Source organism: Lampetra planeri, chromosome 26 (assembly GCF_965212315.1).
Source record: "Lampetra planeri chromosome 26, kcLamPlan1.2.h2, whole genome shotgun sequence".
NCBI classification, from domain to species: Eukaryota; Metazoa; Chordata; class Hyperoartia; order Petromyzontiformes; family Petromyzontidae; genus Lampetra; species Lampetra planeri.
In genome coordinates this window covers 2,245,965-2,269,401 of record NC_136132.1, presented here as the reverse complement: position 1 = coordinate 2,269,401, position 23,437 = coordinate 2,245,965, and the positions used below count along the sequence as shown (strand labels likewise).

The 23,437-nt window shown below is 43.3% G+C and overlaps 1 protein-coding gene across 4 annotated transcripts in view; it reads left to right on the top strand.

Annotated features, from left to right (window-relative positions):
- DUS2 (dihydrouridine synthase 2) overlaps positions 1-23,437 on the top strand; it is a 137,533-nt gene that overhangs the window by 6,563 nt on the left and 107,533 nt on the right. For all 4 annotated transcript variants that reach the window (XM_078606441.1, XM_078606440.1, XM_078606442.1 and 1 more), the window contains 2 exons: positions 2,563-2,654; positions 4,815-4,858. In XM_078606441.1, the coding sequence (XP_078462567.1) occupies positions 2,563-2,654; positions 4,815-4,858 (136 nt within the window). The remainder of the gene's footprint in view (positions 1-2,562; positions 2,655-4,814; positions 4,859-23,437) is intronic.

Below are 23,437 nucleotides of genomic sequence, written 5' to 3'. Positions count from 1 at the left end.
TCACATTTACAACGTCTACAAATCACATCTCAAACACTTCATCACATAGTTAGCTCTTGGAAGTTGTTCTAATTTTAAAATAGATGCAGTATTGCATTGTTTATTGTTAATTTATTAAATGCTATATTGTTTGATGTTTGTATTGATCGCATTTTTTTTATGTTAGATGTCTTCACTATCTGTTTATATTTTTACTGTATCGCTTTGCGGCCCAGGTCTGTCCAAAAATGGGACCTTTCTGTCTAGTGGGATTCTCATTGGGTCAAATAAAGTATACGTGCATGAATATCATTATTGGTTCTGTGTAAGTTAGACAATAGAAATGACGTTGAAATATTTTTTTCATGTCTGAAGTATATTCCCATTTCTCATTGTGACATAGAACGCAATATTTTCATGCATTGTCTTTTTTTTTCATTTGTGTAAACCATTTGAAGTGGTTGCCAATTAAGAAGAGGGCGACGTTTAATTTCCTTAATCTTAAGACTGATCACGTTACGGGAACACGAGCAGAAGGAATGTTCTTTCTTGGCTACTGGAAGCTGTGTGCAGTGTCTTGATCTTTGAATCGTTATCACGCCTACATTTACGTAGCGTCCTGCTTTAAGAGTAAAGAGAGAAAAAAAACCGTCCATCTCACCAAACCTTTCTTTCGTGAAGGCAAGCACAAGCTACGTTTGTGCAGAAAGGTGCTAAAGTGTTGGTATCCCAAGGGTCAAATCGTAGTAAATATGTGCGCTGTAGATGACTTTTTATGTCTTTTATCATGAAAATAATCATATCAGACTGCTGCCCGTAATTGATGTTTCTGCCTGTGGGTATACAATGAGGAATTTCATCGACCGCACCTTGAAATATACACATTCGCAATTTCTGCCCCCTGAGTATGTGCAATGCAAATACATTTATTGGATACGGCTAAATAAATAATCTGGAAAACACAATTCATCATTCAACAGCTCGTAGCAAATATGAATATTTCCTCAGGGCCAAATTAATACAGCCTGCGACTGCACTTTACAGATGCATCTTGTGTCTGAATGTGCGTAGTGCCACACAGGTGGTTTTGAAACGTTCCACGACATCTATCAAAACGTTGTATCTGTTGAGAGTGCCCGTGATGCGATAAAAACCACGTGAATTTGACAAATGAATTTGAATTGCTCATGAATTAAAGCAAAACCAACTGCCACTTATCAGTTATCCCGAAAAAAAATATTTCATTCCAAAAGTCTCAGGAAATGGATGCATTGCTCAGCTGTCAATGCGGGTCCCTGGTTTTCAGTAAGACGTTTAATGTGAGGTATTAGCAGAACGCACTTGCACCACACATCTTGTGATTACACTTCAAAAAAAATCCATGCCCACCGTTATTTTTAGATTCAAATTTCTACCGAGGGTGCACAGCAGCGATGCGAGGTCTCGTTAGCAGTATGCCCGTGGCATAAAGTGGAGACATCTGTTTGGATTTGTTTCCCGAGGTGTGAACATATTGCCTCGTCCCCCCCCCCCCACACTAGCTGCTTAGTCTTACAATGTGTATTAGATCGGTACTGCCGTTACATTATTGCAAGCCCATTTCACCCGTGATAATCAAGCTAAACCTTAAATAAATGCACACTTGTTTCTTTTAAACACATTTTTCATCAGTATAGGGTGCTGGATTACATGTTCAGTGTGTGCCACTGAGGATGTAAATAATGTATTCTCTTTTTCGATAACCATTTACAGGATGCATTATCAATTGCAAATGTCACGGAATTGATCATATAATTGTATCCAGTAAAGTTTGGTAACTATCCTAACCGTTTGGCACGCACGGACCCTCAAACAGAACAGTACGTTCCTAGGTGATTGGTCACGTGACAACTTACTGGTCTGGCATGTGACTTAATGGACTTGTTTTTCTGTTGCAATATTGTTTTTTCTTGTTCGTGCCTTTTGTTTTCGTGCAATTTCTTAATTTCTTTATTCATTATTATTATCTGAGGATTTTAATTTGCGTGGTAGTTGCTATGAATAGGATTTGGCTCGTATATAAATAATGTAGTCCTTAGTGGAATCTATTAGCATAAATAATGCTAGAAAAATGAAATTATTATGCATCTACTTATAAAAATTATCCTTTGTCAGTTCACTGCTGGATGAAGCCCTCGCCATGAAGTCTCGATCATGACACGTTTTTGATCATACATCACCATGCTGCTCAGTGTGGGGTTGGCGATGGTTGTTAAAACTGATAACAGATATTTTGTAATTCATTGTATTCACGTGATTATCTACAGTGCAAAGAAAAACTGAAATTCAGTGCCACTCAAACAAAGCGGCTATAAATGCCTGGATACTTTTTTTTTATCTCTTGACACTGATGGAAGATACCCTTTGAATCTTTGTAACTGTTTGGAAAATATGAGTTATTGGGTTCCTCTTAAAATGTCTTTTTGACGGCACACAGACTTTTCCCTGTCTCTGACATAAATAGGTGTTGTAGGCAGTGATGCCATCAAATGATTTATCTGATAATTAATTCGTGGTGTGTGTGTGTGTTTGTTTTACTTGCAGAGGCGTTGGGCACTGTGGATTTTGTTACGTCCAATGGGAGGACCGTATTTAGGACGTGCAGCCAGGAGAAAGACAAAGTAGTATTTCAAATGGTAATGTAAACCGAGTGCGTGTGATTAAATCTGTCAGACCGTGTTTGCTTTTAAGAGTAATCTTCAAAAATATGTATTGGCAAAGGAAAAAAAATGCCTGTGCCCATTTGTAACAACATTTGTGGTCGAAATGTTGAGTGTTCTGTTTTGGCCATAATTATCCTGTACTAAAAATACACGGTGTCCAGTGAGTTGTCATCCCTTGTTAAACAATTATAATTCGACAGCCGTCTGTGCTCGGTTGATGGAGCTGTGCGCATACCCTCGGAAGTGTGAAGATTTTACCAAATGAGACTCGTCCCTTTATACACATCCACACGGCCGCCCTGGGATTGTATCGAGAATCCCAGGTGTTCAGCGACATCTGACGCGGAAATATTTTGTATTTTTCTATTACGTGCTGTTGGAGAACCCTTGAGCTTTTCGATGTAACAGAAGATTAAACACCGATTATAGGTAGTACCGTGCCAACATTTCCACCAGACGCTTCAAACGGCTGTTTAATTATAATTATTTAATGGATGCACACATGATGATACCATTCGGGGCAGCAGCCTGTGTATTGTTTGCTACTGCATGCCAGTATGCCACAGCGTGTCTAGACTCCTTGATGGATTTTGACCCCTTTGGAACAAGCAACGCCTCCTCTGAGGACATTAGGTGGTTTATCTTCTCTGTGTTTCCAAGGAACACGTACAAAACAAAATCAGAATGACATACAAATACATATTTTGCACAATGGGCAGCTATCTTCGTGTGCACAACTTCACACCCCCTTTGTCAAACTGTTGCACCTTGCAAAAATACATTGTCTTAGATAATTGCCGCGAACAGCGTGCACGGTAATACGTTTCGCCGTGAACATTTTGAAATTTGCCGTTTATGAGTCATAAATTGGATTTTTGTTGTGGGCGGCGCTCATTGTCTTTGCTGCTGAGCGCGCACGCTCGTGTGTGTGTGGGCACGAGGTACGGTCATCCACCCCCAAAGTGGCTCTATTTGTCATCATTAGATTTGTGGCGGGTTTGCCCGTAATGGTCATTGAGTGTTTGCCCCCCTTTGTTCAGAGGCAGGTTTGGTGATGCGATGACTTGTGCTCAGACAATTCGATAGTTATTTTTTTCCTGCAGCGAAACTTGTTGCTTGATGCGGACAACAGGGGAATATAAAAGGCAGCGTTTACCTTCAGCGGGAACGAGGATCAGGGTAACAATCTCACCGTCTGCGCTGGATGGTATTTTTGATGCCAGCTCGTAGCTTTTTTCTTTGCAAAAATATTTTGGTCATTCCCAAATTAATTAACGCAACTGGATGTCCTCCCCCCCTGGCGACTGAAAAGTATAACAATGAAATGAAGTTAAATGCCGTGTATTTACAACTTGACATTGTTTTCCACAATTACCCTCCTATTGTGCTGCTTGCGCAGTGACTTGAGACACTATTGCAGCTTGCAGTTTCATGGCGACGTCTGAGGAGGTCATTTCCGAGGACTTCTTTTTAACAACACCGTTTACGTGCCCTGTGGAGATTGTTGATTGCATTTGTGATCAAATTTAAATTGTCCATTCTTAGAGCTATAACAACAAACCAGATTAAGTGAACACGTTTAGACAAACTTGTTTGAAATGCTCTCTGTCTCTCTCGTTGTCTATCTTGTCCCTTTAGTCTCTCTCCCCTCTGTTACTTCTCACTTCCGCCTCCAAATGCATGGCGCTCTGCGATCCATTGCTGGACATCTGTGAAAACGAGCTTCATAGCTCATCGGATTCCTCCAGTCTAAATAAAGATTCTGATTCTGATAAATATTCTCATTCATTGCTGAAGGGTGCCTTTTAAATCTAAATAATTCTTAATTGTAAAATAAACATGCATGTAATATCATGGTTTATTTGCATTATTTGGTGATTGGCTGAGATCAATTCGCTACACTTGAGGATCTGATTCAATCGGAGGCTGATACAACCTGTATTCAAGCCCAGGATCTCAGTGCTGCCAGCTCACTGCCTAACCTGAGTCCCACCCTGGTACCTCTAGCAAATTAGAAAGTGTGATGGTCGTTGTGCGAAATACCGAGTTTTGAATGCTGCTGAGGTTGGTACATTCCCGATGTTTTTTTGTCAATGATTCTTACCAAAAACATCAATGTCCTTGTTTTTTTAGGGCACAGCGGATTCAGATCGGGCCCTCCAAGTGGCAAGGCTCGTGTAAGTGGGTACTTATGAAGAGTTGTATTTGTGTATTTATTTGTTTTAACAAATACACGCCTGCTTGAATATGCATGTAAACAACCCCAATGGTACAGGGTGTTTCAAAAAGATGTAACCAATTTCAAAGCGGTATATTTCACGACGGCAACATGTTACAATTACACGAAAAGTTACAAACGGTTTAATGAGTTATCAAGTCGCCTCTGGGTGGTTGTATGGAATGACCGCCAATACCGCAACATGTACGTGCCTCCCTTAAATATAGTGAGCAGATTTGTACTCGGTGTGAAAAAAAATATTGGAGTAAATTTGAAACACTTCGAATAGAGACGTTAAACACACACATCAATGCTCTGTAAGGTTTAAAATCATATAACAAGCAAAGCCAGCTATATACTGCAGAGTCTAACATAGCGCTAAAATCTGCTGTATTTTCAAACTTGCATAATTACGTAATGCTGTCATTTAAATTTGTACCGTCATTGGCACTGCACGCAATTATGATCACTTTGGTGTTAAAAGCTTTAAAAATACAACTTAGCCACTTATAGAAAACCAGTTGGAAATGCCGAGAATTTGTTCTGCCATTAAAATACTCGGCTCTAGGAAAACGGTTGATTTGCCGGTTTTATACAAATGGAAAACTATACTGTCAGACGAGCACTTTTTTATGATGTAGGAATGTACACATGAGAGCCAGCAATTACTACTATAATAAGCCAAGAATGTGTGTGTCCCGCGCGTGACGTCACTCCACATGAGGCCTACACCCCCGCGTGACGGCACTCCACATGAGGCCTACACCCCCGCGTGACGTCACTCCACATGAGGCCTACACCCCCGCGTGACGGCACTCCACATGAGGCCTACACCCCCGTGTGACGGCACTCCACATGAGGCCTACACCCCCGCGTGACGGCACTCCACATGAGGCCTACACCCCCGTGTGACGGCACTCCACATGAGGCCTACACCCCCGTGTGACGGCACTCCACATGAGGCCTACACCCCCGCGTGACGGCACTCCACATGAGGCCTACACCCCCGTGTGACGGCACTCCACATGAGGCCTACACCCCCGTGTGACGGCACTCCACATGAGGCCTACACCCCCGCGTGAGGCCCCCCCTATCATTAATATTCATGAGTGGGTGGATTTTTACACTAACGCACACTAACGCAGAGGAAGGACGAGCTGAATTAAATAATTTATTACGCAAAGTCGCTTCAAATATGAAGTTTCTTTACAGAAAGTAACGGTGAAAAACAAATCTACGCAGCACTGCTGCATCCGTGCGTGACGGCACTGCCAAAGAGCCCCCCCCCCCCCTCATTAATATTCATGCCCGCGTGGAAATTGACACTGACGCACAAGAAGGTCGCGCACTCCACATGCCGCTCCCCTCCCCTCATTAATAATCATGAGTGGGTGACGTCACTCCACGTGCCACACCCCTCCCCAATAACCACGAGCGGGTGACGTCACTCCACATGCCGCACCCCTCCACAATAACCATTAACGGGTGACGTCACTCCAGATGGGGCAACCCCCCCCCCCCTCATTAATAATCATGAGCTGAACAATTTCTCAATTGAATATTTCATATTTACTGCAACACACACCCGTCCTTGGGCGGGCAAAAAAGCTAGTTGACAATAAAGGTTTGGGTAAAATAGTTTTATTTAAGTATGGGCGAAATCATTGGAGGGGGGTTAATTAAAAATGTATTTTATTATAATAGTATAATCGAGTGAACATCAGCGGTTAAATAGTCATCTGAATATTTACATAATGAAGGTAATTTCATGCCATGTTTAACTGGTTGTCAAGCCAGTCTGTGAAGGGAACCTTCACTTTGTTGGGAGATTCATAGGCCATGTAGGGACACTCTACATTTAGCAATATTGCGAGACAATCCCAAGAAAACTATGACAGGTGGAGTTGACTGTACAAATACATCTTCACACGCAACAAGCATGCAAACACATGTGGACGCACGTTGTCAATCGGCTCTTGAGGATTATATTATCATTGCATGCCGAAACTACACACGGTACGTCAAGGCCGTAATTGTAATATTGGGGGGGACACATCCCCCCAATATTCAAATATGCTCAAAATGCCCCCCCCCAATATATTGCTATAAAATATTTCAAAGAATAATAATTGCAATGCTATGTAAATAAAAACAATTTGTTAAACCTTGGCCACTATATCTGGACTTGTCTTCATATAACAATGCATAGATTTCTGTTTATATGATTGTGGTTATGGTTGTACTTTATGAATCCCTAATCTCTGCCATTACATACAATGAAACAAGAGAAGGTAAAACATAAAAAAACAAAGCAATGTAATCCAAAACACTCTTCGACATTATTGTAATATATAAATAAAAAGTCCATCCCGTGTGTTAGTGACTTTTATTTATATTTTAGGCAGGAAATGAGTTTTCAAATTTAGATTTTTTTTCTTCTGGGGGGGACCTCCAGACCCCCTGTAAGATTTGGTCCCCCCCAATGTAGACTCCGTGGCTACGGCCTTGCGGTACGTATACACACAGTGCGTATGTATAGCCACCGCATCTTCATCACCTGCCATGTGCTCTCCACTCCTGAAGGAAGGCCACCCCAAGCTGTCCTCCATCTCTCACGACAAACCACCGCGCTCCTGCGTACAGGCTGCTATTGATGCATCTCCGCAGTGGATGTCCTCTTAGCTGCCATTCCACTGTTAGTCTTTGTTGGTCTTCATCCATCCTCGCAAAATGTTCTACCCAAGCCCACTTATTTCCCTTTTTACAGCCCACACAATGTCTGTAATTGGCATTTGTTCTCTGATCCGTATGGCTCTTCCTGGCCCCCATTCTCAACGTACGTCTCTCAGCCCCTTTTTTGTGTGCACTTTTCAGCATTTTTAAATCCTTTATATTAAGTTCGCTTGCTTGCTTGCGTGCTTGCTTGCGTGCTTGCTTGCTTGCTTACGACCGTGCAAATATTTCAGTCGTTTTTTAACCCACTTCCCGTGATCCAATCGAGCTGACATTTTCCACACAGACTCGTTGTGCGAGACAATTAATGTTCGTGAAAAAAAATCCCAAAATGTTACACTGTTTATGGAAAACAAATTAAATATTTAATTACCAATTGCTTAATACTGGCAGACAATCATCTGACCCATAGGTGGCAGCCATCTCAAGCCAGAGGACGAGAAGACTCTAGCCGCCACGCATATAAAGGATTTATAGTGAAAAACTTAGTTTTTACGGGTTTACTTGTTTACGACGAGAAAGGTTGAGTATTTGTCTGCTATAAATGTTTCCCACGCTGTTAAGCCACTTCGTTAAGCTATCATTTGTGGCCAGGTCGCTTCTGAAAAAGAGCTACTACATAGCCCAGTCGGTGGGCCTTATCTGGTAAAATAAAAAAAAAATAGTTCAGTCCAGAGTTTTTTTTCTACATTTTCTTGATCAATGTCCACATCTCTGATCCATGTGCCATATAGAAGGTATTGTAAGCTGATTGGAAACTTGCTTCTTTAGGCACATTGGTACATTGCTTTTTAATTATCAAAGTCAATTTTTTAAAAGCACTCCAACTTCCCGTCGCTTACCTCTTAATTTCATGATTTTGACCCTGGCCCCGCATTTAGTAATTGCCATCGCTATGCACGCTGTTGTGTTTCCAGTTCTCCCCGAAGCAATTAGTTTCTTTGTTCAGGCAATTTTTTGTACATCACCTTTTGTATGTTACTTTAATAACATCATTTACTATTTATGACCGAAAGTGAGCAAGCCTTTGCGATGATGTGTTCAGTACCAGTGTGATTAGCACGTTGCGTGGATGTGCCTTTATTCATAATGTACGTTTTGAACTCGTAGCATATTCCTCCGCTCGCTAATCGGATCCACCATAACGTATAAAATAAAAATGTCTTCCACCGTCAACCTTACGCAAATCTACGCAGTTCATGGCGTTGCTGCGGTGGCTCAGAGGCCAGATGCGGGGTTTGCATCCAGTCCAAGTCTCCTGTGACTTCACCAGGTTCTCAAGTGGAGTACACCGACAGTCTCTGCTCGGTCACCAGAGGTCGCAAACGGGTTTTGATTCCTTACCCCCCGTACCCGGCCGCACCAGGGTCGCAAACGGGTACCCGGACCCGTACCCGGCCGTACCCATACCCTACCCGTACCCGGCCGGGTATCGGGTAGGGTAAGGGTACGAGTACCCGATTGCGACCTCTGGGATGAAGCCATGTTGCAGGCGCGGGTGGGTTGATTCTAGGAACTTGAATTGTGAGAAGAGACAAGACGTTGGGAGATGAGTGACAAACAGTTACCAGTGACTCATGGTCTACCCATACCCGGCCGCACCAGGGTCGCAAACGGGTACCCGTACCCGGCCGGGTACGGGTAGCCGGGTATCGGGTAGGGTACGGGTATCGGGTACCCGGTTGCGACCTCGGCCGGTCACTAATGACTGCACACACCAAAAAAAAAGCCATCACATAAACTTTGATTCTGCACTTAATTCAGCCGATATACGTAGCATGGGTTACATGGACGTACGAGTGATGCTTCGTGTCATGGCATACCTACCGATAGCATGAAATAAATGAAGACTACGAGAAATATTGGTAAACTCCGTGGTGAGTTTCATAGCAGATGGGTTTTATTTATGGAAATGTGTGAAGTGTCTGGAGAATAGACGGATGGACTGACACAAAACATCCCAGCCCTTCAAATTAAGTTTCTAAATGTCTGCATGAGAAAACTACCACCTGTAATGTAAAGTGAATGAGTAATCAGAGACGGAACAAAATCTAAAAATATAAACAATATATTGACTAGTCTTGTCCCCTAAAATTTCCAAAGTCATGTCAGCTTTATTTTTAATCAGTCCGTGGCGCCTGTCAGGCACGGATCAGCCATGCAAGGCGCCGTTTACATCGAACACAATACCGCAAACATTTATTTTAGAAAAGTGTAACATCCGTTTAATTAAAAATCCAATTTAACAGCGCGAAACAACTCTGAGAATATTTCCCCACCACAATGACCATCATCGTCGCCACTACCGCCACCGCATAAGAGAGTGCACGGCTAAGTGCATTGCGCATTCATCGTGTATGCAGAAAACGCCTGCATTTTGCCCGATCTCGTTAGATCTTGGAAGCTCAGCAGGAATTTGAGCCTGGATAGTGTTTGGATGGGTGACCGTAATGCACGGTAAAAGCTGTCATCGGCTGCTACCTTGTGAGCAGCAGAGGGACATTGCGGCAAAATAAATAATTGTGCTGTACCTCTATGATCCCCACATCTAGGCTCCCCGTCTTCACCAGATCGCACTGACACCAGGGTGGTGAATTACGTCGAATAAACCCCCGCTATCTGCAGGGCTTGGGGAAGGCCCTCATCCATCAGTAGATTGACCACAGGGCTGTGCTTGTTGTATGAATGTGTGTGTGTGTGTGCAATTGCATTGAGGCAGAAGTCCAGCCAGGAGAGTGAGCACATGGTAAACACGCGAGAGCCCAAGTGCTTTCAATTCCTCTGCGCACGCGTGCGTAATTGCCGTTGTACGTTTCAGTTCGTTTTAACACCCAATAGACAAAATCTAATTTTGCCGTTGATGAAATATTTGCGGTTGTATTGTGTACATATGTTGAATGCCTAATCCGATGCAGTGTTAGGCAGCAGAATGACGGTAGGCAGGTACCGTGTAAATAATGGCATTCGGGTGACACACTGGGAACCCATTCCCACTTTCACTGTCACCTATACCTCTGGAAACAATGTCTGAGATGGAAAAATTGGTTTAACCCTAAACTGCGGGCAGTGGTTTTAACGACTGGGGTTGATGATAAAAAACAAATGAGTCGTGTAATTAAATCACTTTGAACCGGAGTAGCCCTCTCATTGCCGACAATGACAAACGTGTGGTTATTTAAAAAATGTATTTGATAATCATCAGACCTTGAAGATAATCCATATTCCTAAATGTTGTCAGCAGGCCAAATACTGGTATCCCCTCTCCCTGTCTGTGTGACCTTGTGCCATTTCATGTTAACGAAAGCAGATAGCACAATCGAGAAGGCCATCTCGTGAATTCGGAGAATGATTTCCATTTGCAAGTTCTTATAAAGATGATTCACCCGCCCGAATTGAAAATTAAGTGAAGGTTTTTGTAAATGGAAAAGAGGCTTTGCAAAGCTGTTGTTTGTGTCACCCTCAGGGCACACTGGGTGTCTTAACACAGTGAGATATTTGTGTGTTTTTGCACGTTACCAACACATTCTATGAGAAGGTTTATTTTTATCTCTTCAGGGGAAAGCTGTGTTTTTTTTACATGAAACCAATCCTTTTAATTGTGCACTCATATAAACTCGCTGTGGATTAGTTTAACACGTAGGCTTTCGCGACCAATATTCATAATAATGGTTTTTGGGTTAGTTCGCATTATTTTTAAATGTCGTAACCCTCCACCACCCGACACGGCCAAACAGTAAAAAATGTGTCACGTTTACAAAAGACAAATAGTTCACTACTTTAGCCCACCGATGTGTTGAAGAGTGAATCAACATCATTTACAATTTTGAGTACGACATTTCGCTGGCAATTAGATGGATTGTTACATCCCATCAGCTGAGATGGTGATGGCTTTGTGAGAGGCCTTCATCCAGCAGTCGATTGATTGTGGCTGATGATGACGATGACAAACACAGCAGCCGCTTTGCGTGACTGTTTACGCTTTAATCGTGAGTTCTCACAACTTTGATGTGAGTTCCTGCTCTGAGATTTGTGACAAACGTCAATGCACAGTGTGTGGGGAAAAGTGCATCCCCTGTTGTGCAAATATTAAAAGGCCTCCTCCCTCTTGATGGGTTTTTTCGGAACAAAGTATCTTGGAAAAAACCCTTGTGCAGCCATTCTCGATTGTGGTCCTTTGTCTCGTGACACCATGCCAACAGTTGACTGGGCATGAAATTGGGTTGATGCAAAATTGGGGAAAATGAGCAGAGATTTAAAAAAATGGTTTCTGTACAGTTGTACGTTCACCGTGTCATGGGCGGATCAAAGACGTTGGTCGCATGAGATGGTGTTGTTACCGATTAAAATTTGACACTTTTCATCCTATACTCACGAAAGCTTCAATTTTATAGCTTTCCATCCTGCCAGGTGATTTCATTTGAAGCATAGCTGTGTTTTGTTCCTGATGTAAGCAGCCTTGTTGATCTCAAAAGTAAATAAATTAGTATTTCAGGCTTTCGAAAAACCACATTCCAGACTGTGTGTTTAAATTACAATGCGCCTTGCGATTTTTCTCTGCTCTGATTGAAGGCCGCTCTCTCATACATTTAGCATATTACTTCTGAGTGACATGCGGTGGAACAATGGTTATTATTACAGCCATTGGGAATGCTCCTGAGCAGTGAGATGGAATTCCTCATAGTAAATCTTTTTTTGCGGAATTCATTTCATCAGGCTGGCCTGGTAATTGCATTAAATTCATGGCCAACAACATTATCTGTTTCTAATTGCACACATTTGGGAGAAGCATATTGGGCCACTTGCAGGCAGCTTTTGCTTTTAATAGTTAAATTTCGATTTAAAGCTTTCGTGACTGCAGGGATTCATCTTCTTGGTTCTTTCGGTAAAGTCACGTGGAAGGGAAATACTAAAATAATAAAAATAAAACATAATAAAATAATTCTCACGACGTTTCGGCCACAACGCTTGGTACAGAATGTTGGCCTTTGCGGTTAGCTTGAAAACGTTGACCTTCAATACATTTTGTGCACATCGGGTCTTTGAGCATACACAATTGATGGTGGCACTGTAAGATTAAGTGTAAGTCAAGTCCAAAATGTTTATATTTTATTGCGAAATTAAAGGCAAAAAAACCAAGTTGCACCAAAACCGAAGAACTGGAAATGGCAGTCTTAATGACATAGGAGCGCTTTTGGACTTGAGCACACGACAGGGAAATACATTGAGTGGGTACATTTCTAAACATGCAACTCTCATAACTTAGATTATCAAAACGTTTAATAAAAAAACAACTTATTGCTACACCCATTACTTATTTTTGAGCCCTTTGTCAACCAGCTGGTGGATAAACAAGCCATGTTCGACCATATCTCACCACACTGGGTGGTTAATGTTGGTACGGTGAAGTGGGCCTGGTTCCGATACCACTCGTCACCGATGTTCGCCGTGACCTGAATCAAACTCATATTTATAGTGCCATGTGCTCATCTGTGAGCCCCGCGTCCACCCCCCTCATACATTCTAGCAAAGTGTAATATAATTTATGTTTCTACTTCATAAGTCATTTCTCCATAGTTATTTTTTTTTATCATAGGCATCCATTTATCAAGAAAGCTGTTTTTGCTTTCTGGAAATAGTTGGCAAGTAGCTTAAAGGTATTTTTGAAGTCATTCGGCAAACCAAACTAACTGTTAAGGGAGACTTTTTTCTTTACTGACTGGAAAGATTTCCTCTCGTACATAGCCAGATGATTTAAAACTTTTCATCCGATATTTGGAGCCTTTTGCCAAAGTACATTTGAACAAAAAAAAATGTATTCACAAGTATTAAATTTGCTATTTCAAACACCTACACATGCTTTGTTTATTCTTCACATGGACGGTTTTCCGGCTTCCGTTTGCCGCGCGCGTGTGATGCTGTCACCATCTCTGTGGACACTGGCGCACGTGGGTTCGGTTCTGTAAGCGTGAACATTCACTGCGCTGTGTTCATTTTACTTATACGGCCAGCTGTAAAGAAATACATTTTCAATCTAGATTTAAAAGTGCATAGCTCCAATGGCTTCCGAATATCGGACGAGCGTTCCAGACGGCCGCAGAAGCGCATCTGAAATCGCGCGATGCCGTGACCGTCTTTGTTCGATGGCCAGCCAAAAGCCGCTGCGAGGATGACCGGAGTTTGCGTGATGGTTTATGCTCCTTGACGAGATCAGCAAGGCATTGTGGTTCATTTGCGGCAAGGGCTCTGTGTGTAATGAGTGCGGCCTTACAATTCATTCGTTCGGAAACCAGAAGCCAATGCAGCACGGCGAGCGCTGGACGGACGTGGTCAGATGTCCAAATGTCAGTTTTTATTTTTGCCATTTCCTAAACTGCATCAGCAACCTGGGTAACGCGAGGTATCATTGGAAAGCTCTCGCTCGCAACTCAACGACTCAACGGCAGTCGTTCTCGTCACGGCTGTTGTTAACCTCGGTCAAAGCATCTGTGACCGCCTCTGAAGTGCAATGAGTGGATCACCCCCCCCTCCCTGGACTTCTTGCGGTATTGGATTTCGTTCCGCTGCCAACCGCACCAGTGCCCAGACACTGTCACGCTCGAGTAATTTGTCATTGGGCGAGTGTTCAGATTTTCTGTTGAGTAGCGAATTAGGAGTCTGGTGACTAGCTTCTCACCTGAGCGTCAGGTGAGTGGTGGTAGGTGTCTGATGTGTGGTGAGTGTCGGGAGAGCCGTGTGAGTGGCGAGTATCTATAGTCGGTGCGTACCATGCAAGACAGTGCGGAGGACACCCAGATTACATTCACTACTCGCCGGAAATTAAGTACAGTGAAACCTGAATGCAGTTCACGGCGATTACTCTAATTCGCAGTGATGCAAGTGGTGGGAGTGCTTATTTGGTATGAGCCTAAAACCTATTCGTGCTTTTATGGTGCTGCTGCTGCCACCTGTGTTATTACTTTTGGACATTTGCAGGAGTGTACCGGTGCAGCATCTCATCAATATGATTGTTTTATTTAACCAAACCTAGATTTTTATGCAAATCCCCAATAAAACATGTAATTTAAAACACCTTTGCATATATATTTTAGATTCATGTTCATTTAATCTCACTGCCGTATTCATAGAATTGTCGATATCAATACTTCAAACAGTAACGGTAAACATCTTCTTGGTTCTTTCGGTAAAGTCACGTAGAAGGGAAGTAATAAAATAATAAAAATAAAACATAATAAAACAATTTTCACGACGTTTCGGCCACAACGCAAGCAGCCGTCCTCAGGCGAAGAAAGCTTTAAATCGAAAAGTAACGGTAAACCTTGAAATGTTTTTTTTATTGCAACTGCGATTATACATTTATTAACTTCCTTCTGCTTTTCAAATTTAACGGGACAGGTGTTGCACATTTAAATGGTACAACTTTAAAAAAAGATTGCCTTAGAAGTAAATGATTAAATTGTGTAACATTCAAATGTGCACGAGTTTCCCCGACCAAAGGCTTATTATCACAAGGGAGCTTTGTATTACAGGGTTTCAAAACATATTTATTTATTTGTATATCTTCCATCTAATTTCTTTTACATATTTGCTCTAATTATAAAAAATATTTTTATTTATTTCCTTAGTTGTGGGCTGATAACAAAAAATAACGAGGCTCAATCAAGACACAAATTAGCGTGGTGTTGCAATTAAAGCCTTTTATTTTTATTTTTTTACAAATTACCAACAAAAATCAGCTTCATTATTTTTTTTTAATAAATGTGTTAATATCGCTTATTTTCGACGAGACCGCCAATGCCCTTTGTTGTGCGTGACAGCTTCCGGGATTTGAATAGGACGTCGAGCGTGAGGCAGAGAGAAAGCTTGCCTTCATGGCGGGGCATCCGCCGCCGAGATGGGCGGTAAACAAAGCGCCCGGGCCACCATGGAACAAAAGGGGCCCATGTGCATTCATTGTTGTGCTTATCGACCCTCGGTTTCCACGTGGTTTTTCACCCCATTCAAAATATTAACAATGAAACCTCTTCAGGTAAACAGCTGCGAGCTGTGGAACACGGCTAACAAGAGAGTAAAAAAAATAATCCAGTTTGAGAACGAATCTGGAAACCTTAACCTAATTCTCACAACAGCATATTGAACAATAGAGTGCTCTCGGTGAGTGGCAGAGACCGGAGCGAGCGGTGCAACAACATTTGTTGTTGTGCTGTACTTCTATGCTCCCAAGTCTATGTGTTACCGAATAAAGCTAAAATACATTCACGTCCGTGGTATTGTAATGCGTAAATTTAATGTTGACGCAGGCGAGCTTTTTGATTCTTTTCATCTTGAACGGCGTCGGCACCCTTGCCCACGCCTTGTCTGCGCGCGGCAAAAAGAACAACAAAAAAGATCCCATCACCGGTAGCGCTGTCATTATTTGCTCTTCCTTTAAAGTTTAAAGGTTGCATTGTGACAGAGCAGCAGGCACTTTATAAGCAGTCGCAGCGTATCTTCAGCCGAGCGGCACGTGTACATTGGCCTTGGGTTTTTTTGCGGCATTTTCCAGCTTGGGGGGGGCGGGGGAGGCGGCTAGAGTAGCTTAATGTATGCCGTATTGTTAAGGCCGGGGCACTCGCTGTTCTTCTGATGTCTGCAGAAAATGGGCCGGGTGGTTGCGCGACGGTCTGGCTTGACCTGGGACAAAGAACGGAGAGACGGTTAACTGATGCAGCGGAGCGACACGGGGCATTCTAAGGGGGCTGCTGGAGTGCACGCTCGAAGCCACCTTCGCCATTTCGTAGCGCGGTCGCCCGACGCGTTGTGTGTCGCGTTGCCCCCTTGTGCTTGCGCTGCCGGATGATGCACTTAGAGGCTCGCGGGAGCATCGAGGGCAGAGCCCTGGAGGGGTGAATGTAAACTGGAGAAACGAAATGAGGCGGCCGATGTGTGTGATGAGATCTGAGCAACAAGTTACCTTGACTGGCGTGTAGCACGTTGTCAAAAAGAAACCACATGGGAAACGAATCGGAGTTTAGGATCTCCAGCAAAACATACCTTTTTGCTATCAGAGATGTTCTACCCCCTCATGGCTGTTCCATGCACCACAAGCCTATGATTCCGCAAACCTTATCTGGTGTCGCGGCTGACTTTATAGACAACACTAATTTATTGGCAATTTTATTTAAATATTTTTGTGATTTTTTTCTCTCTCCCCCTTTTCATCGCACTATCAGCGTCACGTCACGAGTCAGAGGATCCATTCTGTTCTCTCGCAGGACAGTGCGACCCTCGTCAAGTTAGCGACCCACAGAAACGGATATCATAGAGCTGCCGCCGAGGTTTCTTCACGTGACCTCTGCTCCACACAATAGAGGGCAGCACTTTCCCACCCACTCTGCATGCGCTGTTCGTGTTGGTTGTACGTCTGGATTCTAACTTGGGATCTCAGCAGTACCGGCACAGCACTCTGACCTCTGAGCTGCCCGGCCACTTCACCTAGTGCTATTGTAGGGCATTCTGGGTAATACATAAGTGACATTTTGTTTCTGTATTTCCACTGAAAGGTACATTTTATTTAGATCTAATGTACTTCCAGACCTATGTTACCCAGCAGCGTTTGTTTAAGCATGCAAAACCTCTGGACTGTAAATTGTATATCGGTGAAGATGTATGGAGCTTGCATGCAGAGAAAGTACAAACCAACAACCGCCGTTTGTCCCATGCTCGGTGCACTTTGAGGCCACGTGAAGTGTCGAAGCCCTGCTGGCAGGAGGAGGTCACGGAACAAACCCAGGTGCCATGGATTTACCGAGATGACTGACATAACACGCACAGTCACCAATGCTGTGCATTTGACTAAATTAATATACATGTATGCTCTTGTAACTCTTCTGCCATGCTTTATCCACTGCTGAACGAAGGGCTTCTCAAGCCATCATCACCATATTTCACGTCCCTGCGATACAACAATCCTTTGTAGCGCCTTGCACACAAGCCGTTTTTCATTGTTCCATCTCCTTGGTGGCCCTCTTTCAGGGATGCGCTCTCCATTCACTGGGATTCCATCTTTAATCTCGACCAGCTCCCATCATCCCTTCCAGTGACGTTTCCCATCCAAGGTTACTGGAAAAATGGTGACACTAATTTAAGCTATTTAACCACTTCACAGTGCTCACTTATCCTTGGGGTTTCACTTGGGTTCTGGCACACGCGGGTAATTGGGGGTTTTAAGTTAAGTAAATTGATACCTTGGACCGATGGTGGTGGTTTTGAGTGTGCGAGACGGCGGATATAAAAAGGGCTGTCTGGTACATCGTGGTGGAGTGTGGCTCAAGGCCTGATGAGGGCAATTACACACGGGTACACAGTCCTGCCGATCAATAGCAAGTCAACTGAGAAACGATAACCTTTTCACGTACCGAATCCGTGAATGCGGGATTACAATTCATTAAATCGCCCGTTGCCCTGCCGTGAATTGATAAATGAACCCTTCCCACCAGCGAAGCAACCCAAAGGCTCTGTGTTCGCTCCCTTGCGAGCTGATGACTCCTAAGTTGCTAACTCGCTGGACGGATTGCTGATCGCAGCGCAAGAGAGCGGAGGCAGCTTTGTTTCCTTGGGTGCAGATATTTTATCCAGTTGCGGATGCAGCATGATGACCGACACCTTTACCGGTGCATCAGTGGTCACATACAATGCGTAGTCGTCTTAATATATTTTTCGAGATTTGCTTTAAATGAATGTTTACAATATACGGTCTATTCGTGTCAGAACGATGTAGCCATCTATCGCCAGCTCGCAGTTTGAGAACGTTTTCACTGGTATAGAACATCATTAAGGGTGGAATGAGTCAGGGTTGCAATGTTATCCCATTTGAGAAATATGCAGGAATATATTTTTAAAACATTTTCAAATTTGTGACCTGACGCCGGCTCACGGTGGCCTCCTCTTGCGAATGACGTGAGAGGATCTTTAACGTCCACTGCGAGTGAAGCGGGCTGTGCGTGTTACCCTGATTACACCCTGAAAAATAATACTTTTTCAGTTGTACGTGCAATGAGGGAGGGCCATTGCACAAAGCGTCACCTATTACATAGCATTTTCATGCCAGAGTGTTATTGATGATTGCGTTGAGTTCTAACTTTGTATCCACACGGTCTTCTGTTTGCTGGATCGTTTAAAATGTTTTTTTTAGCTTCAATAAATGTCCACTATGTTACGTGTGTTATATTTATGCACATCGCAGTAGTGTCTTATTGTTGGCGTTCAGAAATAAAACCCAGCGCTTTGTTTGCATTATTGGGCAATTACAGCATTGTGCCTTTTTCAATAACGCATGGTAATGGGCCTTATGCAACGTTGTAAATTGAACGGCGCTCATTCTTTTGCAGAAATAGCCGCACACTCGGTCGTCCGTGGGTGGTTTTGAAAAGTTTACCGAATTGATGTGAGTGCTGTTTAGTCATCCCACTCGTGTGATTGCTCTCAGGGTTGAAATGGTGACGAGCTTTTCAGCTGGTCGGTGAAATGCGGGGTAAAACGAGCAGCCAAGAAAACAAATTGCGCTTTGCCCAAAATGTGTCTTTTTTCTGCATTAAGTGAAGAGTACCTCGCGTTCCAATCGCCTTGCCGCATTGCATTGTTGTCACGTTGAGGGGAGACTTAGTTTCGTGTTTATTTTTTTTATTTTCTAAACTTAAAAAAATATGTTTGTTTATATTCGTTTCCTCCTTAATAACGTTTACTAGTAGTTTACAGTCACATAGACTGTCACTTGTGGTCCATTCTTGGCTGTGCAGTTCTTGCACGAAGTCACTTTAAATTTTATGCCCAGCAATATCTCCGTTCTGGTGGGTGTACGGCTGATGTATTCAACTTCAGTAATTTCGTAAAACATTTTTTTATCCATGGCGCACCACGGGAAGGGGGGGAGTAGAGTCAACGGATGTAATGCGTGGAAAATATAAAGAAAAGGAACGGGTAGGGGAAGGGATGCCGAGCAGGAAGTCTCCAAGATGGACCAAGATGACGGAGACGGAGACTTGTGTTGCCTCCGAAACGTCGTGATTTTTTTATTTATTAATTTTTTTTTATTTTTTACCTACGTGACTTTACCGAAAAAACTAAAAGTAGGGGAAGGAAAGACTGATCACTGGCCAGGAAGGGGCGGGTGGGCGGTGGGGGTGGAGAAGGAATGACCGGGCCAAGGTGTCGTAGATGAGAGGGTGATCAGAGTGGGACGCAAGAGCACGAGAGAGAAGGAAGGAGCCAGTAGAAGCGAGCTGCACGGAGCAGTGTCTGTTTTCAGATGGAAAGGGATTCAGATAAGTCGTGCTAATTACGGGAGGCTTGACCTCATTTAGATACAGTGATTAGATGGAGGAAAATCATGGCAATATGTGGGTGGGGGAGAAGTGTTTGATGTTTTAATATGCTTTTAAAATGTTACTTATTTTAGGCACTAGTTAAAATATATAAAGTATATATATTGATAAGAAATGTGAAAATATGGAACACTCTTATCTGAAAATTAAGCAAAGAGGCATGGCACAAAATAATAATTTGCGCAAGCTAGGGAATAAACGAGCAGTTAACAGTAAATTTTACATTGTCTCATTTATTGCGTTGCTTATATTTTCCACAACAGTGCGGATGCATGTTTTGTGTTATGCATCGTACAATCTTGCTTCGAGCTGGGATTCATTTCTTGAAAGAGAGGGTCCTTGTCTATCGCGTGGGGCAGTTCACCAGAGTCGGGGGACGGGTCGGTCTGACTGCCGATGGGACACCGTGTGTGTCAAGGCCGGTCTAGAGTGTGCCGGTGTTGAACAAATGCTGCTGAAGCTATGCATGGCGGTGGTGGTTCATGCCTGCAATCCAGCACTTGGCAGGCAGTGGATCCCGCATGTTGTGAAATGCCCTTCGCGGTGCCATACTCTGGCTCACCAGTAGAAGGCAGTACAGCAAAATGTGGACTCTAATCTGTTCCATCTGTTTTGGATGCAGTCTTGCCTGCTTGTGCGTATGGGTTTTCTCCGGGCACTGCGGTTTCCTCCCACATGTAAACACTGCTATTCCCACTTGCCTCTGGTTCCTCGAGCCTCAGAGTCATCCTCGCTCTTCGAGAGAGAAAGAGCGAATGCTGCACTGCGCGTTACCAGTTTAAGTTTTATATGCCCACAAGAAGACCTTGTGGTTGATGGGAAGTGTAAAGAGTGATGTGTTTTTTTATGCGCAAGGACAGACGAGAGGGAGATGTATCGTCTGCATGCTTTTTCAAAGAAGCATGAATAGAGATGTGGATGCTTGGAATTGCACTGGATTCAATTCGTCATATTGGCTATACAGAGGAGTAAGTGGGCTTGGGCCGGATGCTGGAAGGGACCGTGACGGGTGATTGAGACCGTCCCCGGCACAGCTGAGGCTATGAGGTCAGCTGGTGTGCAGTGACTCCATGGGCCGTTGCGTGACCAGGGGGGATGACAGTGCTTTGGTGGCAGCCTTCATCCACCACTGGGTAGATGATGGTATCGTGCGTTTGTGATTACATGATTTAGAGATTTGCGGGTTTTTTAACCTGCTTACTATTGTGGATAATGATGATGGTATATTATATCGGTAATTCTATTGAAATAGGTTTATCCTCGAGTAGGCACACATCATGACTTGGGGCATTACGTTACCAAAGATTTTATTATGTTTGCTGTCGTAATTATTTTTGAAAACAATATTTATGTGCCAGATACGTACACTTCATTATACAGTACAATCATTCGGAACGTTGTGCATGAGTATAAATCAACACTCGCTCTCAACTGGATTGATGGATGCATTGGGGATGATTTTTTTGGAAACTTTTCATCAGTCTTTGCACAAAAATGGTTTTACTCCCGATTTGATTCACCCACACACGCCCATGGCCTAACCAAGGCCCCGCCACGGGGCCGCACAGCTATAGACAACAGCGGTGGAACATCTTGGTTCTTTCGGTACAGTCACGTAGAAGGGAAGTAATAAAATAATAAAAATGAAACATAATAAAATAATTCTCACGACGTTTCGGCCACAACGCAAGCAGCCGTCCTCAGGTGAAGAGGACGGCTGCTTGCGTTGTGGCCGAAACGTCGTGAGAATTATTTAATTATGTTTTATTTTTATTATTTATTTTATTACTTCCCTTCTACATGACTTTACCGAAAGAACCAAGAAGATGAATCCCTGCAGTCACGAAAGCTTTAAAGTGGTGGAACACTTGAATTTTCGCAAATTGGTTTTGAATTTTGAAATCTTTGGTCAGCTGAATCTACTGAGGTTGCTGCAGGATGCGTGGAGAAGATGCCTAAGTGGACCTGACGCTGCCCGCATGCACAATAGAAAAATTATGCAGAATCTTTTGAAATTGACCTAAAATTGCAGCTTCCCCATATGCTGTCGAGAATGTTGATGTCGTTTATCACGAGGTGGAAATCAATTTACAATGAGAGATTCAAAAACGTTCTTACAAATAAATTGAGCTCTTTAGAATATTGCTACTTCAGCACACGGATTTTGTTTGCCGAAATGAAGCCGCAAAATAATTTGTTCCTGCATCGTTCACGCCGGGTGCATTGCAGTTTTTCGAAATGTTTTGTCCCGACGGCGTTGGTTGTTGCCGCCGCCGCCGCCGTGGTGAAGTTGTTCCCCTTGCGCGAGCGAAGCTTTGTCCTCGCGATGCGAAGAATGGAACAGGTGAGCGCTAATGGGGTTACGCGACACACGTGTGTGTGCTTGTGTGCGCGCGCGCGCAAGCCATGACACATTGTGTACGGTCTCGGCTTAAAGAAAATAAAAAAATCAAATCGGCAGACGCTGCTGTCTGTCTCTTTCTGAGTGAGTGGCACAATCCGCTACCCACCATCAATTTAATGATACCCAGACACAACCGAGCGTCGTTACTGTGAAGGATGGTGATTTTGATATACAAATAATACGTGAAAAAAATACTCGGTATTCATGAGCGTACAATACGCATGCACTTACAAATAAGTGACTGGAATGAATGCCACATTGAAAAAAATTGACGAGCCCAAATTAGTTTAACGTCGGAGGGCATCCAGAAACGTGGGATTTGATTCCTTGACAGCGTCCGATTCGTTGTGACACTTCCTGTGCACGTGGCCATTTGTGTCTTCGAGTGCCCCCAGCGAGTGAGCACGCGGCCTCCAAACTCGTTTGCTGCTCAGCGACGGAATGAAATGCGTCGCTCCACAGCACGAGTGGAGATGGACCTTCTTCTTCTTCTTGGTTCTTTCGGTAAAGTCACGTAGAAGGGAAGTAATAAAATAATAAAAATAAAACAATGAAATAATATAATATATTTTTTCTTATTTTATTACTTACCTTCTACGTGACTTTGCCGAAAGAACCAAGAAGATGAATCCCTGCAGTCACGAAAGCTTTAAATCGAAATGGAGCTTCTTGTTGAGTGGCGTCTTCTCTTTCCCCTGTTCACTAACAGGGGAGATCCCTCTCCCTTATTTGTTTTGTGTTTTTGTTTTGTTGTTGTGGGTCTGCATCTGTGTGTGTGTGGGTGCACAATTACATTAACACGAGCGCAAGCATAATTATTCTTTATCAGCATTTGAGGTTTTTAATGCTGTATAACGAAGCGATTTAATATTGTAAAACTTTTTTTGGGATTAATATATATCGTTTCTCAACTGCAGTCCCCGTGGTCTACCCATGCTTTCTGTACGTGCCGTGAGTATTTTTTTATTTGAATGTGAATAACAAAACGAAATGGCGGACTGTTGAGGTCTGGAATTAAGAAACGCAATACTCTACGGCTCGA